This window comes from Drosophila santomea, unplaced genomic scaffold (assembly GCF_016746245.2).
Source record: "Drosophila santomea strain STO CAGO 1482 unplaced genomic scaffold, Prin_Dsan_1.1 Segkk101_quiver_pilon_scaf, whole genome shotgun sequence".
Lineage (NCBI taxonomy): Eukaryota > Metazoa > Arthropoda > Insecta > Diptera > Drosophilidae > Drosophila > Drosophila santomea.
This window is the reverse complement of record NW_025318933.1, coordinates 829,203-855,657: the sequence shown is the minus strand read 5'-3', so window position 1 is coordinate 855,657 and position 26,455 is coordinate 829,203. Positions and strand designations below refer to the sequence as shown.

At 42.1% G+C, this 26,455-nt stretch overlaps 1 protein-coding gene across 2 annotated transcripts in view; it reads right to left on the bottom strand.

The window, feature by feature from the left end:
- Positions 1–26,455, bottom strand: part of LOC120457482 (protein CEPU-1) — a 628,267-nt gene that overhangs the window by 486,252 nt on the left and 115,560 nt on the right. For both annotated transcript variants that reach the window (XM_039645033.2, XM_039645034.2), the window contains exon 3: positions 24,783–24,899. In XM_039645033.2, the coding sequence (XP_039500967.1) occupies positions 24,783–24,899 (117 nt within the window). The remainder of the gene's footprint in view (positions 1–24,782; positions 24,900–26,455) is intronic.

The window sequence follows — 26,455 nt, the reverse complement described above, 5'->3', positions numbered from 1 at the left end:
AAAATGAAAAAATATCAAAACATTTTTCAAAAGTGTGGGCGTAGCAGCTTTGGGCGGTTTGTGGGCGTTAGAGTGGGCGAGGCAAAATTTTTTTTGGTAAATCGATAGAAATTAACAAGACTAATACAAAAATGAAAAAATATCAAAACATTTTTCAAAAGTGTGGGCGTGGCAGTTTTGGGCGGTTTGTGGGCGTTATAGTGGGCGTGGCAACATGAATCGACAAACTTGCGCTGCGTCTATGTCTCTGGAGTCTGTATGCCGAATCTCAACTTTCTACTTTTGTAGTTCCTGAGATCACAGCGTTCATACGGACGGACAGACAGACGGACAGACGGACATGGTCATATCGACTCGGCTATTGGTCCTGATCAAGAATATATATACTTTATATGGTCGGAAACGCTTCCTTCTGCCTGATACATACTTTTCAACGAATCTACAATTGAACCGATGCATGGCCGTTAATGTGAACATCAGCAAAAACAAGCAACAGCAAGTGCTCGCTCCAAGTAACCTGAGAGCCGAATAGCAGCCAAAGTGTGCTACAAAAGAAAAGAAACCCAACTCATTCATACAATTATATATATACACTGACGAGCAAAACTGTAACACGAGTTGCATATTCTAACTTCAACGGTCAGTATCTTCTCTCCTATTTTATGTACGATAATAATCTTAGTCTTGTTTTGTTGCTACTATATTTGACTATAGCTTGTGAAAATATGAAGCGATTTGATCATTTGGAATAAATATGCCGAAGCAAAATGTAAAAAAAGTCAATTGTTACAGTTATGCACTGGGGTTAAATTTTTTTTTTTTTTTTTTTTAAATGCTTTGCTTTTATTTATTGAATCTTCTCATTTACGAGACTAACAATAAGTGTATCAAATCTTATACTATAACCTAACTAGGAGTCATGTAGACTGAGACAGTGGCCCTGACAAGTTATGGCTGGGTTGGAAGGTCTGATCGTTGTAGGCGGGTTCGGCTGGAGACCCGAGTCAAGACCCTTGCTAGAGGATTTGGGTGGACAGAGAGTTTTTCATTGTAGGACGCTTTTTGCTTGTCTATTTCATCTTTTACTGCGAGAATGCCGAGGTCCCTGTGGATGTTTTGGTTACGAATATACCATGGTGCCCCAGTGATAGTTCGCAGGATCTTTGATTGGGCTCGCTGTATGATGTCTATGTTGGTTCTGCTCGCGTTCCCCCACAGCTGGGAGCCATACGTCCAGATTGGCTTAAAAGTGGAGTTGTAGAGCAGGACCTTGTAGTCCAGACACAAGGGCGATCGTGAGTTTATAATCCAGTGGAGGCTGCTGGCTTTCAGTTTTAGGTGCAGATTCTTGGATTTGATATGTCTGCGCCATGTTAGACGTCTATCGAGGTGGATGCCCAGATACGTTACTTCATTAGCTTGGGGGATCTGCGTGCTATTCATACAGAGCGGAGGGCAAGTTTGTCTGTTGAGGGTAAACGTTATGTGTTTACACTTTTGTTCGTTTATTTTAATACGCCAGTCAGATAGCCACTTCTCGACTACCACGAGGTGGTTGGCGAGTTGGGTTGTTGCATGGACTGGGCATCTGGAGCGGCTAAGGATCGCAGTGTCGTCGGCGAAGGTGGATGTTGTTAGTCGGTCGCTCGTGGGAATATCTGCTGTGTAAAGGACGAATAAAGTTGGCCCAAGTGCGCTACCTTGTGGGACCCCAGCTTCGATAGTGTAGCTGTCGGAAATTGTTGTGTTACATCTTACTGCGAAGGCTCTATTGTAGAGGTAGGATTCAAGAAGTTTATGAGTGTACCCGGGCAAGTGTGTTTTAATTTTATGCATGAGACCTTTGAGCCAGACGCGGTCGAATGCTTGAGATACGTCGAGAAATATCGCGCTGCAATATTCCCTATTTTCGAAGGCTGTGCGAATTTCTGATGTTATTCTGTTTACTTGCTCTATTGTTCCGTGTTTTTCTCTGAAGCCGAATTGATGGGCTGGGATAATGTTGTGGGCTCCCATATATGGTATTATGCGCGTTAGAAGGCATTTTTCGAATATTTTGGACAGGCATGATAATAAACTTATTGGTCTGTAAGATGACGGAATCGTGTGATCTTTTCCAGGCTTCGGTATCATTATAATAATTGATTTTTTCCATTTCCTTGGATAATAGCCGAGACTTATGATTCCATTGAAGAGTTTACAGATGACCTTAATAGCACAGTACGGAAGTTCCATTATCATTTTTGTAGTTATTAGGTCACCGCCTGGAGCCTTTTTTGGTTTTAGCTCCCTGATGACTTTTGTGATCTCGTTCGGCTGAAATGTAGTTGGCGTGGATTCAGTTTCGAGGTGGATTTGCGGAGGAACATAATCATCTGCTGCGGGGTTCGGCTGGAAGACGCCTCTGAGATGTAAGGCAAATGATTCGGCTCTATCTTTGTCGCTGCGGGCCCAGCACCCTGAAGAATTCCTTATAGGGGTGACGGTTTGAATTGGAGAGCTTAGATTTGGGTGAGCCCTCCACAATGGATGCTTTGTACTAGTTGGCGAGAGTTTTCCAATATATTTAAGTTGTTCATTTTCAGCTTCTTGCTTCAGGGCCCGGCTAAGATTGCGGGTGGCTTCAGTAAGTCTTTGCTTTGAACATGGCGATCTGCTGGTTTGCCAAGCTCGTCGCAGACGCCTCTTTTCCAGAACCAGCTGTTCAATTTGCCGGTTGGTTTTGAACTTCTTAAATTCCCCATCCTTCCGTTTAGGGGTTGAGATCCTGGCTGCTGTGACGAGTACCTCTTCCAGTGCGGCGGTGGAGCAGTCGATGTCCGCTTCGATATTTAGTTGGGGAAATATTTAACGAAAATTTTATTTGCGATTATTTCAATAATGAGTCCACAGCCCATTTGATTTTTTTAGCTTCGTTATGCGATTTGGCATATTTTGGGTATATCGTAGCACCATTTCAGGAGGAATAGCGTACCAGACGTCCTTTGTTCTTCCCCACAGCTCCAACATTCCTCTTGGAGGGACTCCATATTTTGCCAGTGGGGATTTTACATGGCTCCAAACATTTTTTTTTGGGATTAATATCAGGAGATTGCGGTGGCCACTTCAGCGATTTCCATCCAATTTTTTACCAAAATCGAAGTGTGTTCGAGATCATTGTCTTGCTGAAATATGCATTTTTCAACAAAAATACGCATATTTTGAATTACTTTTGGAAGATTTTTTTTTGCAAAATGTTTTAATACTGTTCCTTCCCCATTATTACTTCAATTAGTACCAAGGGACCAACTCCGTTTTTGTATATACAGCCCCAAACCATTATTGATCCGCCACCGTGCTCCACGGTTTGCTTCACGTTACTTGGTGACTGGACTGTGGGATCTCTAGGCCAATACCAAGAGCGTCCATCTGACTCGAAACGAATAATTTTGATTTCATCTGACCATATAACCTGAAAAACCAAATTTCGCATACTCCACTTAGTGTATTTTTATACCCGTTACTCGTAGAGTAAAAGGGTATACTAGATTCGTTGAAAAGTATGTAACAGGCAGAAGGAAGCGTTTCCGACCATATAAAGTATATATATTCTTGATCAGGATCAATAGCCGAGTCGATTTGGCCATGTCCGTCTGTCCGTCCGTCTGTCCGTCCGTATGAACGCTGAGATCTCAGGAATTCTTTTTTGTATTACATGGCACTAGCCAACAATCTATTACCCAATAAAATTATGCTATTTTTGTAACTAAAACAAAATGAGTAGGTTAACATTTCAAGAAGGGGTGCTGACGCGAGAAGTGCAGTAGGTCAAAAACGATGACATAACGTTCGACGGACAAACTTGACAAAAGGGGATCGTATTGCGCGGCCCGCGACGATCCATCAGACATGCGGACGCATGAAGGGGAGGGAACGTGGCCGAAACATTGCCCGCTCGTTTTACGATCAAGCTACAGTTTGTAGGCCAGTGAGAATTGCTGACTGACGAACGGTACGAACTTTTTCAGGCACTACTAATATTTATTCTCGTTATGTTGGAGAGGTGAGGGGCTTACCAAGATCCCACGACCCAAAATCGACGATGGCATCATGGTGCCTCAACATCGGATGCTCCTCCCTCGGCCTGAGTCGTTTCCCAGGACACAGGCACGAATACACCGATGTACACCGCCCAACGTATGGATTTGTCATATTCGTTAAGGAATAGTGTCATTAGATTCAACGAAAAAAGGCATAAATTCCATTTTTAATGTCCTAATTAGTTTGACTATATATAGAATATTGGACTTAAGTAAAGTTAGCATACGCTTATTAATTCTTTTACCATTTAGTTTAACTTAAAGTCCCCAACTTCTGCAACCGAGAACACGCGTAAATGGTTCAGAATAGAGGCATGACTTTGAGATCACTATTGTTTATCATCTCCTTAAAATGGTAAGTCCTTTGTTTGGTCATTAGAAAAATCAGTTTGAAATTCCTTTAATCAAGAATGTGGGAGATTTCCTTGTTATAATTGTAATGGTCGGCATGGTAAGCGAAAAGAATTTGCAAATAGAAACAAATTATAAATACAATGTTGGCCACATACAACTGAGAACTTGACTCTAGGGATGGGTTAGTTCATTCAGTGGGTATGCTTTTAGGCTGTGGTCGATAACCTCAGTGTAATCATCGGTTAACATGTCCGAAAACGTTGCCCAACACTGAGAGCGTCTTCCAACATTCCAATAGAAGCACAGCTATAATTATTGGAATTTGGTGGTATATAAATGCCCACGCGGCTACAGTCCCGCTCTTTTCGTAACCAGAAAAATACTCCTACTAAATCATTGTGCAAGTCCTCTAAATAGAGATAAAGGTTAAGCGCAACTACTTACTAGAGTCGTCTGATCGGTGACGTGATCTGATCACATACTGGAGGGAAAAACGAAACTGCCCCAAAATTTTAAGGGGCAACCACGTGATTCGCATAACCCCCTCGGAGGGAATTCTCCCCAGAGAATAGGTATGTCGCCGACTTGCACTAGTGCCCCAACTAAAACCCGCTCTGTTGGCAGTATCAAGTTTTCATCTGGCCACGGGCCTCTGCAAATACTGGCCGGTCGGAGGGATTCCTGACCACCAACTAGCGTTATTATTCTGCGTAGGACAACCCCTGGCTACTGATAATTGAAGCAATTGCCTTTCTGTAAGCTACGCCAACATCCCGAAGCCTTACCCTTCGATTAAGCACTGATTGGACACTCCGACCTATCTGTATATGTACATATCGTATATATCATACATACATATTGTATATATCGGTGCGCAGTAGAACAACTACAACTAACTCCGCACAGCAGGATGAGCTAAGCCGCACCAGTTACTTTTCCCAGTGAGGATCATTTATGGAAACCAAAACCTGGACCCTCAGCGGATAAGGGATTAGGATAAAAGTAGTGCAGGTTGCTAGACCATACGGAAGACGACTTGCGAGAGTGTGTTTTTTCGTAACCGCCGTCATGTAGCCCCGTAATTTATATACTTCAATTAATCTCCGCTAGCATTGACAACCCGTACCATCATTTCACCGCTGGAGGGCCTTTCAACGCTGGAACTGGACACATGTGAGTTCGTAAAGCTAAGAGTAATTTCGTATTGTCGTAACGTATGCCATACCTACATTCTTACAAGAACATTTCAAATGAATATAAAGATTAGGGGGTGACGGAAAAGAAAACAGAAAGATATATATCTAAACCTTGAAATTAAACGAAATTGAAATACTAGAGAGCCCGTTACGAAAGGACATTTTTTTTATTTTTATTTTTCCATAACGCGACCCCATATGGCCTAGCATTCTTATTCAAAAATATTTCTAACCTTATGCATAATTCCTTTGATAGAACCCCAACATTTAACCATAAATATTTAGATAAGACATTACAAAATGAATTAAATGAAATACTTTTAGATCTTAGGAAATGTAATAAATGGAAATTTCGATAGTAGTTTAAGTAAATGAAGGAGATTTTTTTAGTTTTCTTAATTTGTTTTGAGTAAGCGCTCAATGAAGTTGCATAAATGAATACTATTATTACATTTTATTTGTTCGGCCATCCAGCCCCTTCTGTAAATAAATTTATTATATGAACTTAAAAAATAAAAATAATGAATTGCTAAACCTGTAATTATCCTGAGTTGACATGGCAGCTTAAATAAAATCGGAAGTCTCTATAGGGAATTTTCGAAGATGCTATCGCGAAGATAGTCGGGTTGGGTAGAGAAAGCGAGGTTCAAATTCCACCAAAGACCTTGCTACCGTTTAGTCTTGCTGTCGTCTGTAACATTTTTCTTTTTTTTCACTTGGCGAGTGCCGTTTTTTTTTAATTTCAGTTTTCTTCTTTTAGTATGGCATGTACAAGCCTAGTAACTTATAGTTTCCGTAGGAATCCTAACAATTAATGTATGTGTGGACCGTTATGAAAGGCAATCCGACTTACCCGATCGACGTTTTTTGTAATTAACGTAAATATAATTTGAGGGTGGCTCACGCTTCCAATGTATTAGGCCAAGTAGCCAGGTTGTTCGAGAAGGTTGAGTCCAAAGAAGATAGGAGCGCAGATATAATGGGAACGCATTTAGCGGTGCGGTGCGGGTGTATCGTTTATTCGACGATCCAGTACAGATCGGGGGGAACAGACCGGAAAACGTAAAATCGACGCTGCCCACGTACTAGGCTAAAGAACCAGGTCGTTTAAGTGGCTCGACTCTTTACGGCTTTCCATGACTAATTTTGGGCGGGGGACGATTTAAGTTTCTTTGGTTCACGCTGCCGGCGTACTAGGCCAAGTAGCCAGGTCGTTTGTGAGGCACGTGGCCAGGGAAATAGGAAAACTGTTGTGGAGTCCGAACGTAACGGTCAAATAGCAGCAGGTTGTGGAGTCCGCAAATATCGGTCAAACAGCCTGATTTTCCGACGACTGGCGAGAGGGGGTTCTCGGACATACACTGTCTTAGGTGGACCAGTTCACATATGGAACCATCGTAAAAGCTCTCTAGAAGAAAGTGGGAGAGTTCACATATGGAACAAAGTAAAAGCTCCCCTGGAAGAAATGGGTCAGTTCACATATGGAACCATAGTAAAAGTTCCCTAAGCAGTGGTTGTCGGAGGTTTGTTGGCCGGGTGTAACCATGTCAGGGCAACGACCAACATCTCCGGGTAGCTGTTCTTTTTTTTTGTTTCTTAAATACAGGACGAGTTTTTGACTAAGGAGAGACTTATTAATGGCGTAACCGCACCCCAGCTTACCTATCTTATTTTAACAAGTTGTAGTCAGCACTGTTCACGGTAGATCGTGTCATATAATTAGCTTCATACCAAGCAGAACACCAAAAACAAGTCTTAAATAAAGCAATCCAAATACATAAATAAAGGAGGCTAATAAGAAAGTGTTGTTTCAACCCTCCACCGGGAGAGTAACCCGATCGCGAACACAAGAAGAGGGTCGTGCACCGCGAAGTGCAAGTGCGGGAGACTCCCCCCGACTATATGATGCACATAAACCTTTACGGAACAACCAGGAATGGTCACACCACCTGGACTACCCAGAAACCCCACGGATAGCTTTCTAAGACATCAAGATACCCCGACACCAGAACAAGTGTCGCAAGAATGTTTTAACAGCCAAATGCATCGGTTAAGGGAGCCCAGGCGAACGGCCACTCCGCAGCAGATACCGGAACAATGCGTAGCAGCAGAGACCTGCACCCAATTGCACCCCGAGTTAGATCGTAGTCTAACGTTTCAAGCGCCCGCACAAAAGGGTGTTCGTCTAGATAAATGGAACTTAAAATTTGACGGAAGCGGGCGCGGTGTGACCTTTGAAAGTTTTTTATTCCGTGTGGAAAGACTATAAGAATTATATGGAATAAGTCGACAGCAAGTGTTCAGAGAATTTCATAGTCTGCTGATCGGCGCAGCCAGCAAGTGGTATTGGCAACTCATGGAGGATCGAGCCGAAGATTACGATTTTAATTACTATATGCTCATAAGAGAAATGAAACGCGTTTTTTCTTTCACTGGAAGTGACTTAATAAAGATCAAAGAATTGATGGAGAGGAAACAAGGGTATAACGAGTCCTTCAGCGATTATGTCTCCGACATGCACAACTTACACTTTAAGTTAAAACACGATCGCCGAGGATGAATTTGTAGAACTTTTGAAGAACAATCTGAACTTCCAAACGGTTATTGATGGCGTCCCCAATAAGATCTCTGGCAGAGCTTAAAAAGGAGGGGCTCAGAGTGGATTGCTGGTTAAGAAACCACGGGAAACCGATGCGAAGTAGACCAGTAAATGATATCCAACGCTCAGAGAGGCAAGGACGTATTCCCGATGGTGTCCTTGTGAAAGAATTCCAACGCAAGCCAGGAGACAGCCGCGAGTCCAACAGAACATGATGATTTGCTATACGTGTGGATACGGAGTGGATTTCTACCGCCAACACCCCGGAAACAAGAATCTGTGCACGTCTCGATTCCATGAGTCCACTTGTCGTTTTTGCCAGAAGTCCGGTAAGGACGATAAACCGGGAAATTCATCATACCTGTAAATTACCTCAAGCTCAAGTAGAATTACCGATCATATAAGAACCTAGAACAACGAGAGCAGGAATATGCATTGGCACGACACCAAAACTTTATGAAAACATAACTGAACACCGACGTTTTAAACAGAAAGTCGCGGACACGGAGATGAGAGTACAACAAGACTTCACTAAGGGTGATGGAGTAGAAATACTGGCACAACTAGATACCGGTGCTAGTACGAGTTGAATTTGAAAAGCAGCAGAAGCATTCTTGAAGAAAAAAACCAAATCACAACCGATAACATCTATCTTTACATAATAACATCTATCTTTACAAAAATAAAAGAAAATGGTGTAAGGTTTTCTTTTGCGAAGTCATTCCATGCGGAAACGCATCGATCACTTCACTGTTGCGTACACCCTTTTCGTGAGATCGTAAGACTTTGAAGATTCAAAACCAGAATCTAAAAGCAGGGGAAGGGGTACTATCATCGCGTTTACTCAGTTGGATTGCGACAAAGAAAATGCAATTTGACAATAAGCGAGTCTCCGATGAGCCGGTCAGCAGCCGCAATAAGAGTGCAGAAAGAAAAAAAAAAAACAACACCAGTTCCGGGCACACTTCACCGAAGGGGTATTGACTCCCAAAATAGGGGAAAGTTAGAAATATGATTCCAAGGTGGAAACACTTGGTATAGAAGACCAATAGATCAGAAAAAGCTGTATGCTGGTATAAAAAAGCCGTGGCCCACAGATAAAATAGTCAGTAAGTACTCGGGAAAACACCCGTAGGCTATACCCGGGTAACCATCCGTACGTCAATACCCGGGCAATTATCCGTCAGTCTATAGCCGGGAAGACTCAAATATAATTCCAGTCGAGGAAAAAAATGTCAAGGAGCCAGGACGCTATTAACCTTTAAAATAATAGGACCTACCTTGGAAGAATCCAGGACTAACAAGGAACACACTTTGAAGGAAGACCATAGCCTCCGACAGCACAGCAAATGTGATCAACACTGTGGAGGCTGTCGACCACAAGGAGGAAATAGCAGGGGTGCAGCATACCCTGGAATTCATCGCTGCCATATTGATCTTCCTGGCTCTATTAAAGCTAGAGAAAATGTACAAGAGATCCGTACAGCGGAGGAGGGATCACCACCATACACTAGATAGAATTGCATCCGGTTTCCCACAAAGTGCATAATTGAAAATACTAACGGCAAAACAATTAAAAACAAGAGAGAACGCTAAAGTCGAGTTCCCCGACTATCTGATACCCGTTACTCAGCTAGTGGAAGGGAGAAGGAGAGTCTTAAAAACCGTTTTTGGCGGTTTGTAGACGTTAGAGTGGGCGTGGCAGAAAGTTTTTGGCAAATCGATAGAAATTTACAAGACCAATACAAAAATGAAAAAATATCAAAACATTTTTCAAAAGTGTGGGCGTAGCAGCTTTGGGCGGTTTGTGGGCGTTAGAGTGGGCGAGGCAAAATTTTTTTTGGTAAATCGATAGAAATTAACAAGACTAATACAAAAATGAAAAAATATCAAAACATTTTTCAAAAGTGTGGGCGTGGCAGTTTTGGGCGGTTTGTGGGCGTTATAGTGGGCGTGGCAACATGAATCGACAAACTTGCGCTGCGTCTATGTCTCTGGAGTCTGTATGCCGAATCTCAACTTTCTACTTTTGTAGTTCCTGAGATCACAGCGTTCATACGGACGGACAGACAGACGGACAGACGGACATGGTCATATCGACACGGCTATTGGTCCTGATCAAGAATATATATACTTTATATGGTCGGAAACGCTTCCTTCTGCCTGATACATACTTTTCAACGAATCTACAATTGAACCGATGCATGGCCGTTAATGTGAACATCAGCAAAAACAAGCAACAGCAAGTGCTCGCTCCAAGTAACCTGAGAGCCGAATAGCAGCCAAAGTGTGCTACAAAAGAAAAGAAACCCAACTCATTCATACAATTATATATATACACTGACGAGCAAAACTGTAACACGAGTTGCATATTCTAACTTCAACGGTCAGTATCTTCTCTCCTATTTTATGTACGATAATAATCTTAGTCTTGTTTTGTTGCTACTATATTTGACTATAGCTTGTGAAAATATGAAGCGATTTGATCATTTGGAATAAATATGCCGAAGCAAAATGTAAAAAAAGTCAATTGTTACAGTTATGCACTGGGGTTAAATTTTTTTTTTTTTTTTTTTTTAAATGCTTTGCTTTTATTTATTGAATCTTCTCATTTACGAGACTAACAATAAGTGTATCAAATCTTATACTATAACCTAACTAGGAGTCATGTAGACTGAGACAGTGGCCCTGACAAGTTATGGCTGGGTTGGAAGGTCTGATCGTTGTAGGCGGGTTCGGCTGGAGACCCGAGTCAAGACCCTTGCTAGAGGATTTGGGTGGACAGAGAGTTTTTCATTGTAGGACGCTTTTTGCTTGTCTATTTCATCTTTTACTGCGAGAATGCCGAGGTCCCTGTGGATGTTTTGGTTACGAATATACCATGGTGCCCCAGTGATAGTTCGCAGGATCTTTGATTGGGCTCGCTGTATGATGTCTATGTTGGTTCTGCTCGCGTTCCCCCACAGCTGGGAGCCATACGTCCAGATTGGCTTAAAAGTGGAGTTGTAGAGCAGGACCTTGTAGTCCAGACACAAGGGCGATCGTGAGTTTATAATCCAGTGGAGGCTGCTGGCTTTCAGTTTTAGGTGCAGATTCTTGGATTTGATATGTCTGCGCCATGTTAGACGTCTATCGAGGTGGATGCCCAGATACGTTACTTCATTAGCTTGGGGGATCTGCGTGCTATTCATACAGAGCGGAGGGCAAGTTTGTCTGTTGAGGGTAAACGTTATGTGTTTACACTTTTGTTCGTTTATTTTAATACGCCAGTCAGATAGCCACTTCTCGACTACCACGAGGTGGTTGGCGAGTTGGGTTGTTGCATGGACTGGGCATCTGGAGCGGCTAAGGATCGCAGTGTCGTCGGCGAAGGTGGATGTTGTTAGTCGGTCGCTCGTGGGAATATCTGCTGTGTAAAGGACGAATAAAGTTGGCCCAAGTGCGCTACCTTGTGGGACCCCAGCTTCGATAGTGTAGCTGTCGGAAATTGTTGTGTTACATCTTACTGCGAAGGCTCTATTGTAGAGGTAGGATTCAAGAAGTTTATGAGTGTACCCGGGCAAGTGTGTTTTAATTTTATGCATGAGACCTTTGAGCCAGACGCGGTCGAATGCTTGAGATACGTCGAGAAATATCGCGCTGCAATATTCCCTATTTTCGAAGGCTGTGCGAATTTCTGATGTTATTCTGTTTACTTGCTCTATTGTTCCGTGTTTTTCTCTGAAGCCGAATTGATGGGCTGGGATAATGTTGTGGGCTCCCATATATGGTATTATGCGCGTTAGAAGGCATTTTTCGAATATTTTGGACAGGCATGATAATAAACTTATTGGTCTGTAAGATGACGGAATCGTGTGATCTTTTCCAGGCTTCGGTATCATTATAATAATTGATTTTTTCCATTTCCTTGGATAATAGCCGAGACTTATGATTCCATTGAAGAGTTTACAGATGACCTTAATAGCACAGTACGGAAGTTCCATTATCATTTTTGTAGTTATTAGGTCACCGCCTGGAGCCTTTTTTGGTTTTAGCTCCCTGATGACTTTTGTGATCTCGTTCGGCTGAAATGTAGTTGGCGTGGATTCAGTTTCGAGGTGGATTTGCGGAGGAACATAATCATCTTCTGCGGGGTTCGGCTGGAAGACGCCTCTGAGATGTAAGGCAAATGATTCGGCTCTATCTTTGTCGCTGCGGGCCCAGCACCCTGAAGAATTCCTTATAGGGGTGACGGTTTGAATTGGAGAGCTTAGATTTGGGTGAGCCCTCCACAATGGATGCTTTGTACTAGTTGGCGAGAGTTTTCCAATATATTTAAGTTGTTCATTTTCAGCTTCTTGCTTCAGGGCCCGGCTAAGATTGCGGGTGGCTTCAGTAAGTCTTTGCTTTGAACATGGCGATCTGCTGGTTTGCCAAGCTCGTCGCAGACGCCTCTTTTCCAGAACCAGCTGTTCAATTTGCCGGTTGGTTTTGAACTTCTTAAATTCCCCATCCTTCCGTTTAGGGGTTGAGATCCTGGCTGCTGTGACGAGTACCTCTTCCAGTGCGGCGGTGGAGCAGTCGATGTCCGCTTCGATATTTAGTTGGGGAAATATTTAACGAAAATTTTATTTGCGATTATTTCAATAATGAGTCCACAGCCCATTTGATTTTTTTAGCTTCGTTATGCGATTTGGCATATTTTGGGTATATCGTAGCACCATTTCAGGAGGAATAGCGTACCAGACGTCCTTTGTTCTTCCCCACAGCTCCAACATTCCTCTTGGAGGGACTCCATATTTTGCCAGTGGGGATTTTACATGGCTCCAAACATTTTTTTTGGGATTAATATCAGGAGATTGCGGTGGCCACTTCAGCGATTTCCATCCAATTTTTTACCAAAATCGAAGTGTGTTCGAGATCATTGTCTTGCTGAAATATGCATTTTTCAACAAAAATACGCATATTTTGAATTACTTTTGGAAGATTTTTTTTTGCAAAATGTTTTAATACTGTTCCTTCCCCATTATTACTTCAATTAGTACCAAGGGACCAACTCCGTTTTTGTATATACAGCCCCAAACCATTATTGATCCGCCACCGTGCTCCACGGTTTGCTTCACGTTACTTGGTGACTGGACTGTGGGATCTCTAGGCCAATACCAAGAGCGTCCATCTGACTCGAAACGAATAATTTTGATTTCATCTGACCATATAACCTGAAAAACCAAATTTCGCATACTCCACTTAGTGTATTTTTATACCCGTTACTCGTAGAGTAAAAGGGTATACTAGATTCGTTGAAAAGTATGTAACAGGCAGAAGGAAGCGTTTCCGACCATATAAAGTATATATATTCTTGATCAGGATCAATAGCCGAGTCGATTTGGCCATGTCCGTCTGTCCGTCCGTCTGTCCGTCCGTATGAACGCTGAGATCTCAGGAATTCTTTTTTGTATTACATGGCACTAGCCAACAATCTATTACCCAATAAAATTATGCTATTTTTGTAACTAAAACAAAATGAGTAGGTAAACATTTCCAGAAGGGGTGCTGACGCGAGAAGTGGAGTAGGTCAAAACCGATGACATAACGTTTGACGGACAATTTTGACAAAAGGGGATCGTATTGCGCGGCCTGCGACGATCCATCAGACATGCGGACGCATGAAGGGGAGGGAACGTGGCCGAAACATTGCCCGCTCGTTTTACAATCAAGCTACAGCTTGTGGGGCAGTGAGGATTGCTGACTGACGAAGGGTACGAACTTTTTCAGGCACTCCTAATATTTATTCTCGTTATGTTGGAGAGGTGAGGGGCTTACCAAGATCCCAAGACCCAAAATCGTCGAGCTTACGCTGGCATTATGGTGCCTGAACATCGGGTGCCCCTCCCTCGGCCAGAGTCCTTTCCCAGGACACAGGCACGAATACACCGACGTAACAGCACTTGTATCCAAGAACGAATGCACTTAAATCCGAGAGAAATTGAAAGACAATTGCAAAAGACAAGTCAGCAACTCCAAAGCTCTCTCTCTTCATTTGATCAGAACCCTAAAGTCTAAAGTCCATACTAGAAAAGATCGAAACCGATACTTGAACGTCAATCAAATCAGAGTAATTATCAGAGTTCAGTTTGAGGTCTAATTATAATCGGTCGGTGTTTTTCTCAAGAATAAATATTGTAATCACTCAGTAAAATGAAATTAAATTTTTTTACATATGAGTATTGCGATTATTTAATTATATATATAGGGCGTATAAGGGCGTCGCGGCACCGCAGACAGAAACCTTTGTATGGAGAACTCCAAGATGTTGACAAATTTACTTTGGACGGAAAGGGGACCTTCCCTGCTCCAGAAATAATATAATCAAATAAAAAGATAAACTAAAAGAGGCCTTTCTTCTCACATAATACACTATACCTTGTAACAAGTCCTGAAAAGTAATTTTATCCAGTCTAGCACCTCTTACTCAACTTGAAGGTTCATATCATCCTATAATAGACACAGGAACCGTAATAAATGAAAAATCAGAAAAGTCAACCAAACCAATTCCTTTTTAATCGAAAACTAATTTTCTAAGGCTAAATAATTTTATATATGGCTTAATAGAATTGATCTTTACGCTTGCAATATTATGGCTGATTCCATAAATATATTTTATACGACAATTAAATAATTGGTTTACTCTTGTGTTCAGGTGTACTATCCGTCTATCTTCAACAAACTTCCTTAATATAATAAAGAGTTGACACACTAAAGAATTTATAACCCAGAATTTATAAAAATTTACGGATACCAAAATTTACAGCGCAAAACAAGTTTTTACCCTTCCTCGGTATCTATCTATAATTTTGCCCAGTTTTTTTTCAAATAATATATTCTACGTTACATTATTCCGAACAGCTTTCCTATTGTTATGATAGGAATCTTGGGAAATATTTTAATTAAAAACAAGTAAACACGCTAAAGGCGAGTTCCCGGATTATCAGGTACCCGTACTCAACTAGTGGAGTTGCGAACGAGAAATTTCCAAATTTTTCTGGCACATCGATATAAAGTGGGTAAAAAATTAATAATAATATTAAAAATAAAATATTTAAACATTTTTCAAAACTATGGGCAGGTCAGTTCTAGGCGGCTTGTGAGCGTAGGTGAGGAACTCAACTATAGCGTTCTATATTTCTTGTATTATTATTTACACTACGAAGAACGCAGGAGACAGAGGCCAAAGCAGAATGCAGCTGGAACGCGAGAGAAAATATAAGTACATCCTCAGAATTTCCCAGCATATGTATGGGAAGGCAGCACCCTTTATAGGAAACGAAGATGTGGTTCCCTAGAAGCTGTGCTTTCCGCGCCAACTAAGGGAAACCGTCCTACGAGAAAACCACGACTGTCCAGCAGCCGGCCATGCTGGCAGTCGAAAAACAATAGCTCGATCAGCAGCCCGGTACTACTAGCCAGGAATGCGGAGAGACGCAAGGGCGTACGTGCTGAAATGCGAAAACGGCAAAAGGTTCAAATCAGCGGCAGGCAGCGGGAAAAATGTTGACGCAAGTCTCGGAAGAGCCCTGGGCAACAGTGTATGCCGACTTCGTCGGACCATTGCCGAGGCCGAAGCATGGAAACAATATGTTGGTGCTAATTGACAGATTTTCTAAATGGACTGAGCTGGCACCTTTGCGAACAACTACGGCGAAAACGTTGCAGAAAGCATAAAGGGAACGCATAGTCGCGGAATTTGGGGTCCCGAATGTGGCAAACGACGCCGTGCGCCTGAGGAAGAGACTTGAGGAAAGAGAGTTTGAAGAAACGGAATCTGCAGTGAAAGAAGAAGAAAGAGGCTTTGGAGGAATAGAATATGGATAGCGAAAGTGACACGACACGATCTGGAGCAGGACAGCAGTAGAACAGTAAGCGTCGGCGTAGATCAGGCTAACGGTAAAACAGTGGATTTTGGATCCGGAGACTGGAGACATTAAGGACTAAGGGTTAAAGGAGGCCTATATAAGCAGGCCGAGAGCTGGACAATCAAGGAGAACAACGCGAAACAACGAAATCAGCAAGAGAGCTACTGCCGCGAAAGCTAGCAAATAGCAAGACCGCGAAAGTCCACGAACTGAGACTCAGCTAGCTAAGGTCCAATTAGACAAAACACGGCTAGGTTGAGATGGTTTGCTACACCGTTTAGAACAGGCGAGCTCAATCCTAGCAAGGACCCAAGTGCACGGCAGGATTTTGGTTAAGACCCGGTCGACTGTGTCGGATATTCTGTACGTAAACCAGACGATTGCCTGGAGCGTCCGTAAGAACAAAGCAGGCGTGGTACCGGCGCCACCAGTAAAAGCAGACGTGGGACTGTCATGTTGTTGTTTCACCAGGCGATTGCCTGGAGGACACAGCCGTTAGCTACCATGAGTCCGCATACGACAGCAATCTCTAGTCAAATTGTCGAACACCCAGCAATGCAGTCCGCACCATCCAGGACGACGAAAGAAAGCGAAAGAGAGGTCGTCGAGCAACCCCATCCAGGTATGTCCGCACCAGCTTGAGGAAAAGGTTAGACGAACGTTCGTCTTTCACTAGGCGTCTGGCAGCGGGCACGGCATTCGCCTTGAGAGCCCAGCACATGCTCACCATACTTTGGGAACGGAGACACTTCTCTAAGCCTATCTCTTCACCACTAATAAATCATGGTGGCGGTTGTACCTGAACACCACCCAAGTGGATGAGAATCCAAAAACAACCAATAAACACGCAGCTGAACATAGAGATTTTGAAAATATTTTTATTCGCTCTGTCAAACGTTTGCCTTAGGGCCGATTTCAAGACAGACTCCCATTTAAAAAGGATCCTAGTATACTTGGCATGTCATTTCAAACGGCCGAAAGGCGTTATCTTCAGCTTAAGTCAAGACGATGCACTGTCAGATATGTATCATACATTTATGAAAGAGTACAAAGATCTGGGTCATATGTCTATTATACAATCTGCTCCTCTAAGACAGCATTTTTACATCTCCCATCAATGCGTCTTGAGTCCTGAAAACACGTCATTTTAAGGCGTGTTTGATGCTTCAAGGAAAACATCAACAGCTGTTTCATTAAATGAAACTCTCATGGTTGCGCTGACAATTCAAAAGGGGGCTTTACTTAACATTGCTAAATTTTAGATTAAATAAATTCGCTGTTACAGCCGACATTTTTAAAATGTATCGCCAAGTTGGCATTGCTGATGAAGATCACAATTTTCAGCTAATTCTTTGGAGAGAAAAAAGCTCGCAGCCAGTGCAAGCGTACAGATTTAATACGGTAACATATTGCACAGCATCTGCGCCTTTTTTGACAATTAGATGCCTATTTGAATTAACAGAAAAATGCTTACAATCGCATCCAGTAGCAGCAACTGTCGTAAAAGATTGCTTTTATGTAGATGACACGCTTTCTGGCGTTGACACATATATATGTAGGTCTACCAGATATTTGCCAAGTTAAAGAAGTTTTACTGTCAGAAAATTTTCCATTGGCCAAATGGGCTTCTAATCATCCAAACTTGTGCACTGATGAGGTCAAAAATGTATTAAAGGTCAACGAGACAAGCTCAATAAAGACTATCGGCATATGGTGGGTGAGTATAGATGAATGAAGCGCAACATTTATCGAGTTGATTCTCGACGCCCTTATCACAAAAGCAAAAATTCTAATGCAAAAATTGTGGAAACAGAAACTAGATAGATAGAGTTTAAAGATACTTTACGTGATCTAAGCAGAATAAAGCTGTTTCGATTCGTCTGTAAAAGTCAATACAATCAAATTCAAATTTATGGCTTTGCAGACGCTTCTAGTGAAGCTTATGGATGTTGCACTGTGTGGACACAATTTTCCCCTGCTCTATCCAAATTTAAAATAGACAGCGTGAACTTTTGGTCTGACTCTTTATTGGAGTTATCCTTATTGGTTACCAATAGAGACAGCTTCATTATCTACCTTTGTAACTAATAGAATAGATGAGCTTATTAAATCATTATGGTTTAAGGGTCCAAGGTTCTTACACGACTCTGCCGAGAATTGACCACAACTCCATAAGTTTCATTTCTGCGCAGAAGTACAAAGCTCAGTAGTTTATGAACGCGCCATATTAAATAGAATTTTCGTACTAATTGAACGACAATCTTCAATCTCTATGAACGCGCCATATTAAATAGAATTTTAGTACTAATTGAACGACAATCTTCAATCTCTAAAGTCTTCGAATTGTTGCGTATATCATGCTGTTCTGCTACAGAAATTATTGACCCAATTCTCACGTTGCGTCGGCCATTGAAAGAAGACTTGCCTTTTGGAAAATAGTGCAAATAGTGCGAGAACATAGATTTCAACGAGAAATATTTTTTTTTAAACGCGCGAGTCCCACGGCCACACCTCCCGCCCAACCGACCGAGGGGCGCTGCCGTTTATCGTACGGCTCGAATCGCGGGAAGATAGACTCGATATAGAAGACAGTAAAGGACGATCAAAATATATGTATATAGAAGTAAGATCTAAGAATTCGTTAAGTATGTTAGTATTGATCGCTTTAAAAACGGCAGAGAGTCAGAATTAGAGATAATAGGATACAATCTATTATAGTCAGAACATAATACTCTGTAGGGATCATGCAACTCATAATTAGATCTACAATGATTTAAAATTATAGGTACGTAATTTCTAGTAAATCTGCTCGGAACAGTGAAGTTTAGCCGACTATAATAAGGTTAAAAATAAAGACTGTTCCAAGCATCGTTCTGCGGTTAGCTAAGGAGGGTAAGTTAATAAACATTAATCTACTTGAATAAGGAGGTAATCTAAGGTTTGCATCCCAATTAAGGCGCCGTAAGGCAAAAAGTAAGAAGTTCTTTTGAACCGATTCGATGCGGTCCGAGTAAACTTCATATTGTGGACTCCAAACAGGTGATCCATACTCGAGGATCGGACGGACTAGAGAAATAAATAAGGTTTTGGTCATGTAAGGATCATCAAATTCCTTTGACCACCGTTTTATAAAACCAAGCATACCTCTGGCCTTATTGACAATAGACGAAATATGGTCTGAAAATTTAAGTTTAGGGTCCAGAAGAACACCAAGATCATCAACATGTGTTATTCTGTCCAAAGAGCACCCACTTAAAGTGTAAGTTGCGTGCATTGAGTTGGCACGACAAAAGGTCATAACTTTACACTTAGAGCCATTTAAGTTTAATACGTTATCACGGCACCAGGTTTGAAAGCAATCTAGATCGGATTGTAAGTCCAAATGGCGAGAAATGTCCTTATATTGCAAGCATAATTTTACATCATCAGCGTACATAAGTACGCGCGAATGATTTATGATTAAGGGAAGGTCGTTAATAAATAAGGTAAAAAGGAGCGGACCTAGGTGGCTCCCTTGTGGGACGCCGGATGTGACTCGGAGAATACAAGAAAGAGAATTTTTAAAAAGGACCCGTTGCGTCCTGCCATTCAGATAACTTAGAATCCCATTTAGGAGATCAACAGGGAAACCTAATAAATCAAGTTTTTTTATTAAAAGTGAATGATTAACAGAGTCGAATGTTTTACTAAAATCTGTATAAATGACATCTGTTTGAAGATTATTTTTGAAGCCCTGTACTACGAAGGAGGTTAGCTCCAGAAGGTTAGTAGTTGTTGATCTGCGTTTCATGAACCCATGCTGACATGGTGATATAATTGACCTACAAAGGTGCTGCAAATGAGGAGTGATAACGTTTTCAAAAAGCTTAGGGATAGCAGACAATTTGGAGATTCCTCTGTAATTGGTTGCATCCGATTTGCTGCCTTTTTTATGGAGAGGGATCACAAAGGACTCCTTCCATATTTGGGGGAAGTGTGTAGATTCCAGAGATAAGTTAAACAGTTTTAGTAGAGGCTTGCACAAGGCTTCCGCACAGAATCTAAGCACACAGCCAGGAATTCCGTCGGGACCTGGCGAATAGACAGGCTTAACTCGCTGAAGATCATAAAGCAGTGAGCTTTCGTTTAAAGTGGGACAGAATATTAAATTTGACTTTGATACTGCGTTATAGTAAGGTCGTTCAGAATGAGGTAACGTAGAATATGTGGTTTGAAAAAATTAGGCAAATAGATCGGCTATTGCCTGATCCGATGTTACCGAAGTATTTTCAAAAAATAGCGAGGAAGGGTAACTGGTTGTTTTGCGCTTAGTGTTAACGAAATTATAAAACTGTTTTGGATCCTGTGCGAACTGGAACTTACAACGGTTTAAATAATTCTTATAACACTGAGCGTTAAGCACGGTTAAATTTAACCGGACACTTACATATTTAGAAAATATAGCTTTAGAACCGGTATTTTTAAATTTTATATAAAGTCTGGACTTAACATTTCTTAGATGTGTCAACTCTTTATTAAACCAAGGAGGTTTGTTAGAGGTAGACGGATAGTACATCGGAACACAAGAGTTGAAAAATGATTTAATTGCAGTATAAAAAATATCTATGGCATCGGCCATCATGCTGCAAGAATATAGATCGGACCAATTAAAGCCAGATATAACAAGGTTTAGCCTCCGAAAGTTTGCCTTACGAAAACAATGAATTCGTTTGGTTGACTTATCTGGCCTCTCTTTTATTACGGTACCTGTGTCGATTGTCACCTCGAAAGTTGGATGGTATGGATCTTCTGGTTGACTAAGAGGTGCTACTCTAGTCAGAAACACACTTTCAGGACTTGTAACAAAACATAGATCCAATAAACGACCAAGAGAATTTCGAATATAATTAACTTGCGACAACGATATGTCAAGCAAGCCGTCAATAAAGTCATGTTGTGCTATAGGCAGGAGAATATTCGACTGTTCTTCAGTGGACCCCTTAGTGCCTGGTATATTAAAGTCACCTAGAACAACTAGTTGTTCCCTATCGGACAGTCTGTTTGAAACGGATTGGATAGCGGACAAATGGTTAATATATTCAGGAAATTCAGAAGACGGCGGAATGTACGAGCACGTAATATAAACATAGCTTTCAGAAAATGACAGCTTTACGCATAAGAATTCTAAGTTACGGAACTCATCAAAAAGTACCTCCTCTGACGTGAGGGTAGACCCAACAGCAATTAGGACTCCCCCTCCCCGCCTGGAGGGACGATCATGCCTGTATATTGTGTACATACCTGGGAAAACTTCGGAGTTAAGTATCTCCGGTTTTAACCAAGTCTCTGTAAACACAATAATATGGGATGCAAAGGAAAGGCTATTAGAATACAAATTAGTTAGCTTACTACACAAGCCTCTTACATTTTGATAACAGATAGTGAGACTAGATTTTAGTTTTTTGAAGATAAAGAAGTAGAAGTAGTAGAGGAGGATGGGGCAGTGATCTGGCCACTTGTGGGAAGTTTAATTCCCACGGGCCCTTTTTTTCTATTTTTAATCTTAGCTTCAAACTCTTTCACAATCATACTTTCCGGCCAAAAATCACCAGAACATATGGTTAAGAATAGCTCATTTGGGACAGTTATCTTGAAAGATGATATGTCCCTAGCATAAGAAAAGTTAATTGTTTCCACTTTTATGTTGTCGGCTTTTGTTTTGTTTTGTATATAAGACAGTACATCAGATGATGTTTGATCAGGGGAAAGCCGAGAAACAAATATTTGTTTCTTTAGTGGAACCACCGAGAGGGGTTTTGGCACTGCAGGTTGTATTTCTGAAGTGCCAACTTGAGCCGGTAGTCCGGACTCAATATTTCTTTGTGGTGGTAAACAATTCGGGACGGATGGAATCACCGGTTGAGAAACCAGTGCGGACAAAACGGAATCTGTAGCAATCCCAGGCTGGACTCCCTCCACAACCGATTGATCGGATTGCACCGAATCTTTTTTAGCTGCCGATCTAAGCAACATTTGAGGGTTTGCTGCGATCGTCAACTGATCAGCTGTGGAGTCCTGTTGATCACTTGCCGAAGGTTGCGGGGCATTCCCCTTAGGCAGCCTACCACCAGCGGCTTTCTTGCGCTTCGGAGATTCTTCTAATAGTTTGAGGCTATTAAATTGTGAATCAAGCGCAGAAAGAAGATCATCAGCTCGACGAAAACTATCTCTAGCCACGCCAAAACTGCTGATCAGTCCTTTCAAGCCACCTTTAGTTTGGCGCATAAAGAGCTGCATTTCATTTGCAACTCCTAGGCAAGTATCACAACAGTATTTTAGATTAGGGCCTTTAGCTAGGTCATCACTTGTTCGGCCGTTAAAACCAGCGCACTTAGTGTGCATTATTCTATCACATAGCCAACAGGTCATTTTTGACATCAGGCTTTATTACCTGACGGCATTTGTTATGGAAGCAGACAACATTGGATTCCATGTTTAATTGGGTTTTGACCACTGTACCAAAAGACAAAATCAGAAAATGTACCGCAAGAGTGCAGTCTGCGATTTTGGATTTTGTGTGGGAGAGAGAGAGAGCGGGTGCACCGTGCAGTTAAGTACAAAAACAACACCAAACAGAACTACGGACAACGCACGAAAGAGAGGGTAAACAAAACGCAGACAGAAAGAGAACAGATTGAATTAATTTATTAAAATAATGCACTTATCACAAAAGATTCACTCGCGAAGCGAACGGAACTTTAACTAGTACGGATTACGAAATTGAATTATTAAAGAATTTGTTAAATTCCACCGCTGGATTTAGCAAAACAAAAATAAATTCGGAGCGCAGAAAAAAAACACGACCGTTCGCTTTGAAGCTTTAAAAATCACACGTTTGGCAGCCAAGTATTCAGTCGTTGTTCGCAACTGCGTGCATTGATTCAAATATAAGCCCAAGTTATTAGGCCAAGTTATGGGCAACTTGCCTCCAGAACCTTTGAGAGAAGGTCGCCCATTTAGAGTTTGTGGTGTAGATTTTTATGGACCCTTTTATGTAATCTATAGACACCCAGTTAAGGCTTATGTCGCTGTGTTTGTTTGTTTTACGTCAAAAGCTGTTCACCTTGAACCCGTAGTTGACTTATCCACTTACGCGTTTTTAAATATATTTAAAAGGTTCGCGGGCATACGAAGACTGCCTGCGACAATGAGACCAATTGCGTAGGAGCGGGCAACGTACCGAAGAACAGCGAACAGCGTTCGAGAAGCAGAATGAGGATCTTCAGGACTATGCCGGGGAGAGAGGAGTGGAGTGGATCTTCATTCCACCCAGACCACCACACTTCTGAATGCTGTGGGAGGCGGCTGTCAAGGCTGCGAAGCACCGGCTGGTGAGAGGGGCCGGTAACGCCAAACTCACACACGACGAGCTCAACATCCATCTAGTTACTTTTAAGCGCTACTGAACTCCAGGCCATCCCAACGACGACAAGCAACAAACTCCAAGCCATTTGCTGCTGGGTCAAGCTCTAACCATGCAGCCGCGCGAATACGCGCTAGGCATGCCTTGCAACATGGCAAGCAATCCGTCTTTAAAGCAGTGGCGGCAGCTGTCGTAGCTCAAGCTCAGGGACTATGTGCTCAGCCTCCAGCAAAGATCACAATGGACAACAGAGGTCAACAACTTAGAGGTGGGTTGCATGGTGCTAATACACGAAAACAACACACCGCCTCAGAAATGGCATCTAGGGCGCGTCACCCGAGACATCGCGGGAGACGACCGCAAGGTCCGAGTGGCAGAGGTGCAAACCGGAATCGTTAAAAGAGCAAACTGGCACCAATCCCATGGACCAAACAACTGCAGCGATGGCGAAATGTTGGAGCGCTGCAGCTTTAAATAATAGATTAATATAGAAACAAGAGAGAACGCTATAGTCGAGTCCCCTGACTATCTGATACCCGTTACTTAGCTAGTGGATGTGCGAAGAAGAAATTTCAACACTGATAGTTTTTGGCGGTTTGTGGGCGTTAGAGTGGGCGTGGCAAAAAGTTGTTTGGCAAATTGATAGAAATTTACAAGACTAATACAGTAAATAGGTATACTAGTAAAATGGTATACTAGATTCGTTGAACAATATGTAACAGGCAGAGAGAAGCGTTTCCCACCATATAAAGTATATATATTCTTGATCAGGATCAATAGCCGAGCATATATATATATGATCAAGAATATATATACTTTATATGCCTACGCCTTGGAATGAAAACTCGATTGTTGCAGTTATAATATAAATCGAAACGGGCCAGATCGGGCCCCTATATCATATAAACCAGCTAGTTATCATCCACAAAAACTCAGCGTCATCCACATCATGAATGGTGGATATAAAAACGTTTAAAGGTTCCGTTTGCCTTCAAGTACACCGTCTTCAAATATTCCAGATTGTTTTTCGAACTATGGAATAGTTAACGAAACACGAACCTCGGTTACATAAATGTATAGGATTATAATGTTTTAAGAATTTATATTAAAGTAAGTAAGTATTGTTTTTATACAAAATATAAAAGTATAATAGTTTTGCAAAAACTAATTCGTCCTGATTAAGATCAGGAATATAAATAAGGTTGAACTTAAACATATAAGCAAGCTATACTTAGCTTTGCTTAAAAAAAAGAGGCGTACCTGTAACGACCAATCTCCAGTTTGCTTATTGTAAATGGAAGTGAAGCGCTGATCCGAAGTGTAAGTGCTTTCAGAAACAGTAAGCAGATGTAAGTCTCTATGCCGTATCCATGACACCTATTAAAAAGTAAGTTTTGTTTGTAAACGTTTCTTTTTGCAATTGGTTAAGGCAAACAACAAATATATTATGTTTTAGTCTATACTTTACTATATTATAAAATCGGCTTTATTTCCTCGGCTATCAGATTCCCGCTACTCGCAAACAAATCAAAACAAATGAAAGGTGTGGGCGTGATAGCTTTGGGCGGATATTAAAGTGGGCGTAGCAAAAAGTGCAAAATAATAAGAATTTACATGTAAAATAAACAAATATTAACACATTTTTTAAAAGTGTGGGCATTACAGTGGGCGTGACAACATGGGTCAACCAACTTGCGCTGCGCAATATCTCCATGCTGAATCTTCACTTTCTAGCTTTTATTGTTCCTGAGATCTCGACGTTCATACGGACGGGCAGGCGCTTTCTTTTGCATGTTACATACTTTTTAACGAATCTATCATACCCTTCTACTTTACGAGTAACGGGGATAATAAGCAGGAAATGGAGACACTCACTACTGGACGTACGGAACAAAAGGGGAGCATCTATAGACAGTGATCATGAGTTGGTCATTAAATAACTTGAAATAAAGTTGAACCGCAACTACTGAAGAAACACTGATAATAGCCAAAACCGACAAGCGCCCCCCCTGAACCAGCACCTCCTTAGCGACTCCACTCTGAGGACGAGAATGACGTCCACATTGCGGGGACAACTTATACCCCTAGAAGACCACCCATGGGAACGCACCTGCAGACAGCTAAGGACCGCAGCTGAGCAAATAATTGGGCTGCAACAACGTGGAAGAGCAGACTGGATATCTGAAGGGACCTGGGACCTGATTAGAAGGAGGAACAATCTGAAGCCTCTGGCGGACCAGCTCACGCAGAATCGTTATGAATATCGCGAACTGTGCACAGCTGTGAAAAGAGCGGCCAGAAAGGTCAAACGAGTGGATAGACTTGCGACAGACGCAGAACGAGCAGCCGGCGAGAACAACATGCGTTCGTTATACCAGCAGATTGCACGGATTGCCGGAACCCACCACAGACGGAGACCCATAAGGCAACCTCTTATCCAATGATGATGCACAGATCCGGAGGTGGCGCCAACACTTCATGGGAATTAGCCACACCACATCACCAAACGTGGCTACGGACTATAGAAGAATTGCGCCACCAAGTGGGAATACCAGGATACCCAGCCGCATGTAAAGGAGATTGTGGGCAACAGGGCAGCCGGCGAGGACAACGTACCAGCCGAACTGCTTCAAGTTGACACTCAGCTGATGGCTGATATGCTGAATCCACATTTCGCACGGATATGGGAAGGCGAGACTGTAACTGACTCCTGAAGAAGCGGAATCATCGTGAAGCTCCCTAAGAAAGGCGACCTCAGCGACTGCAACAACTGGAGAGGGATAACACTGCTCAACACTAGCCATAAAATCCAAGCTACACTGCTGAACGAACGCCTCCAGGAAAAAATCGAGCCAACAATCCGAGACGAACAGGCAGGCTTCAGGTCACACAGGAGTTGCGTAAATCAGGCATACACACTACGCATAATTACC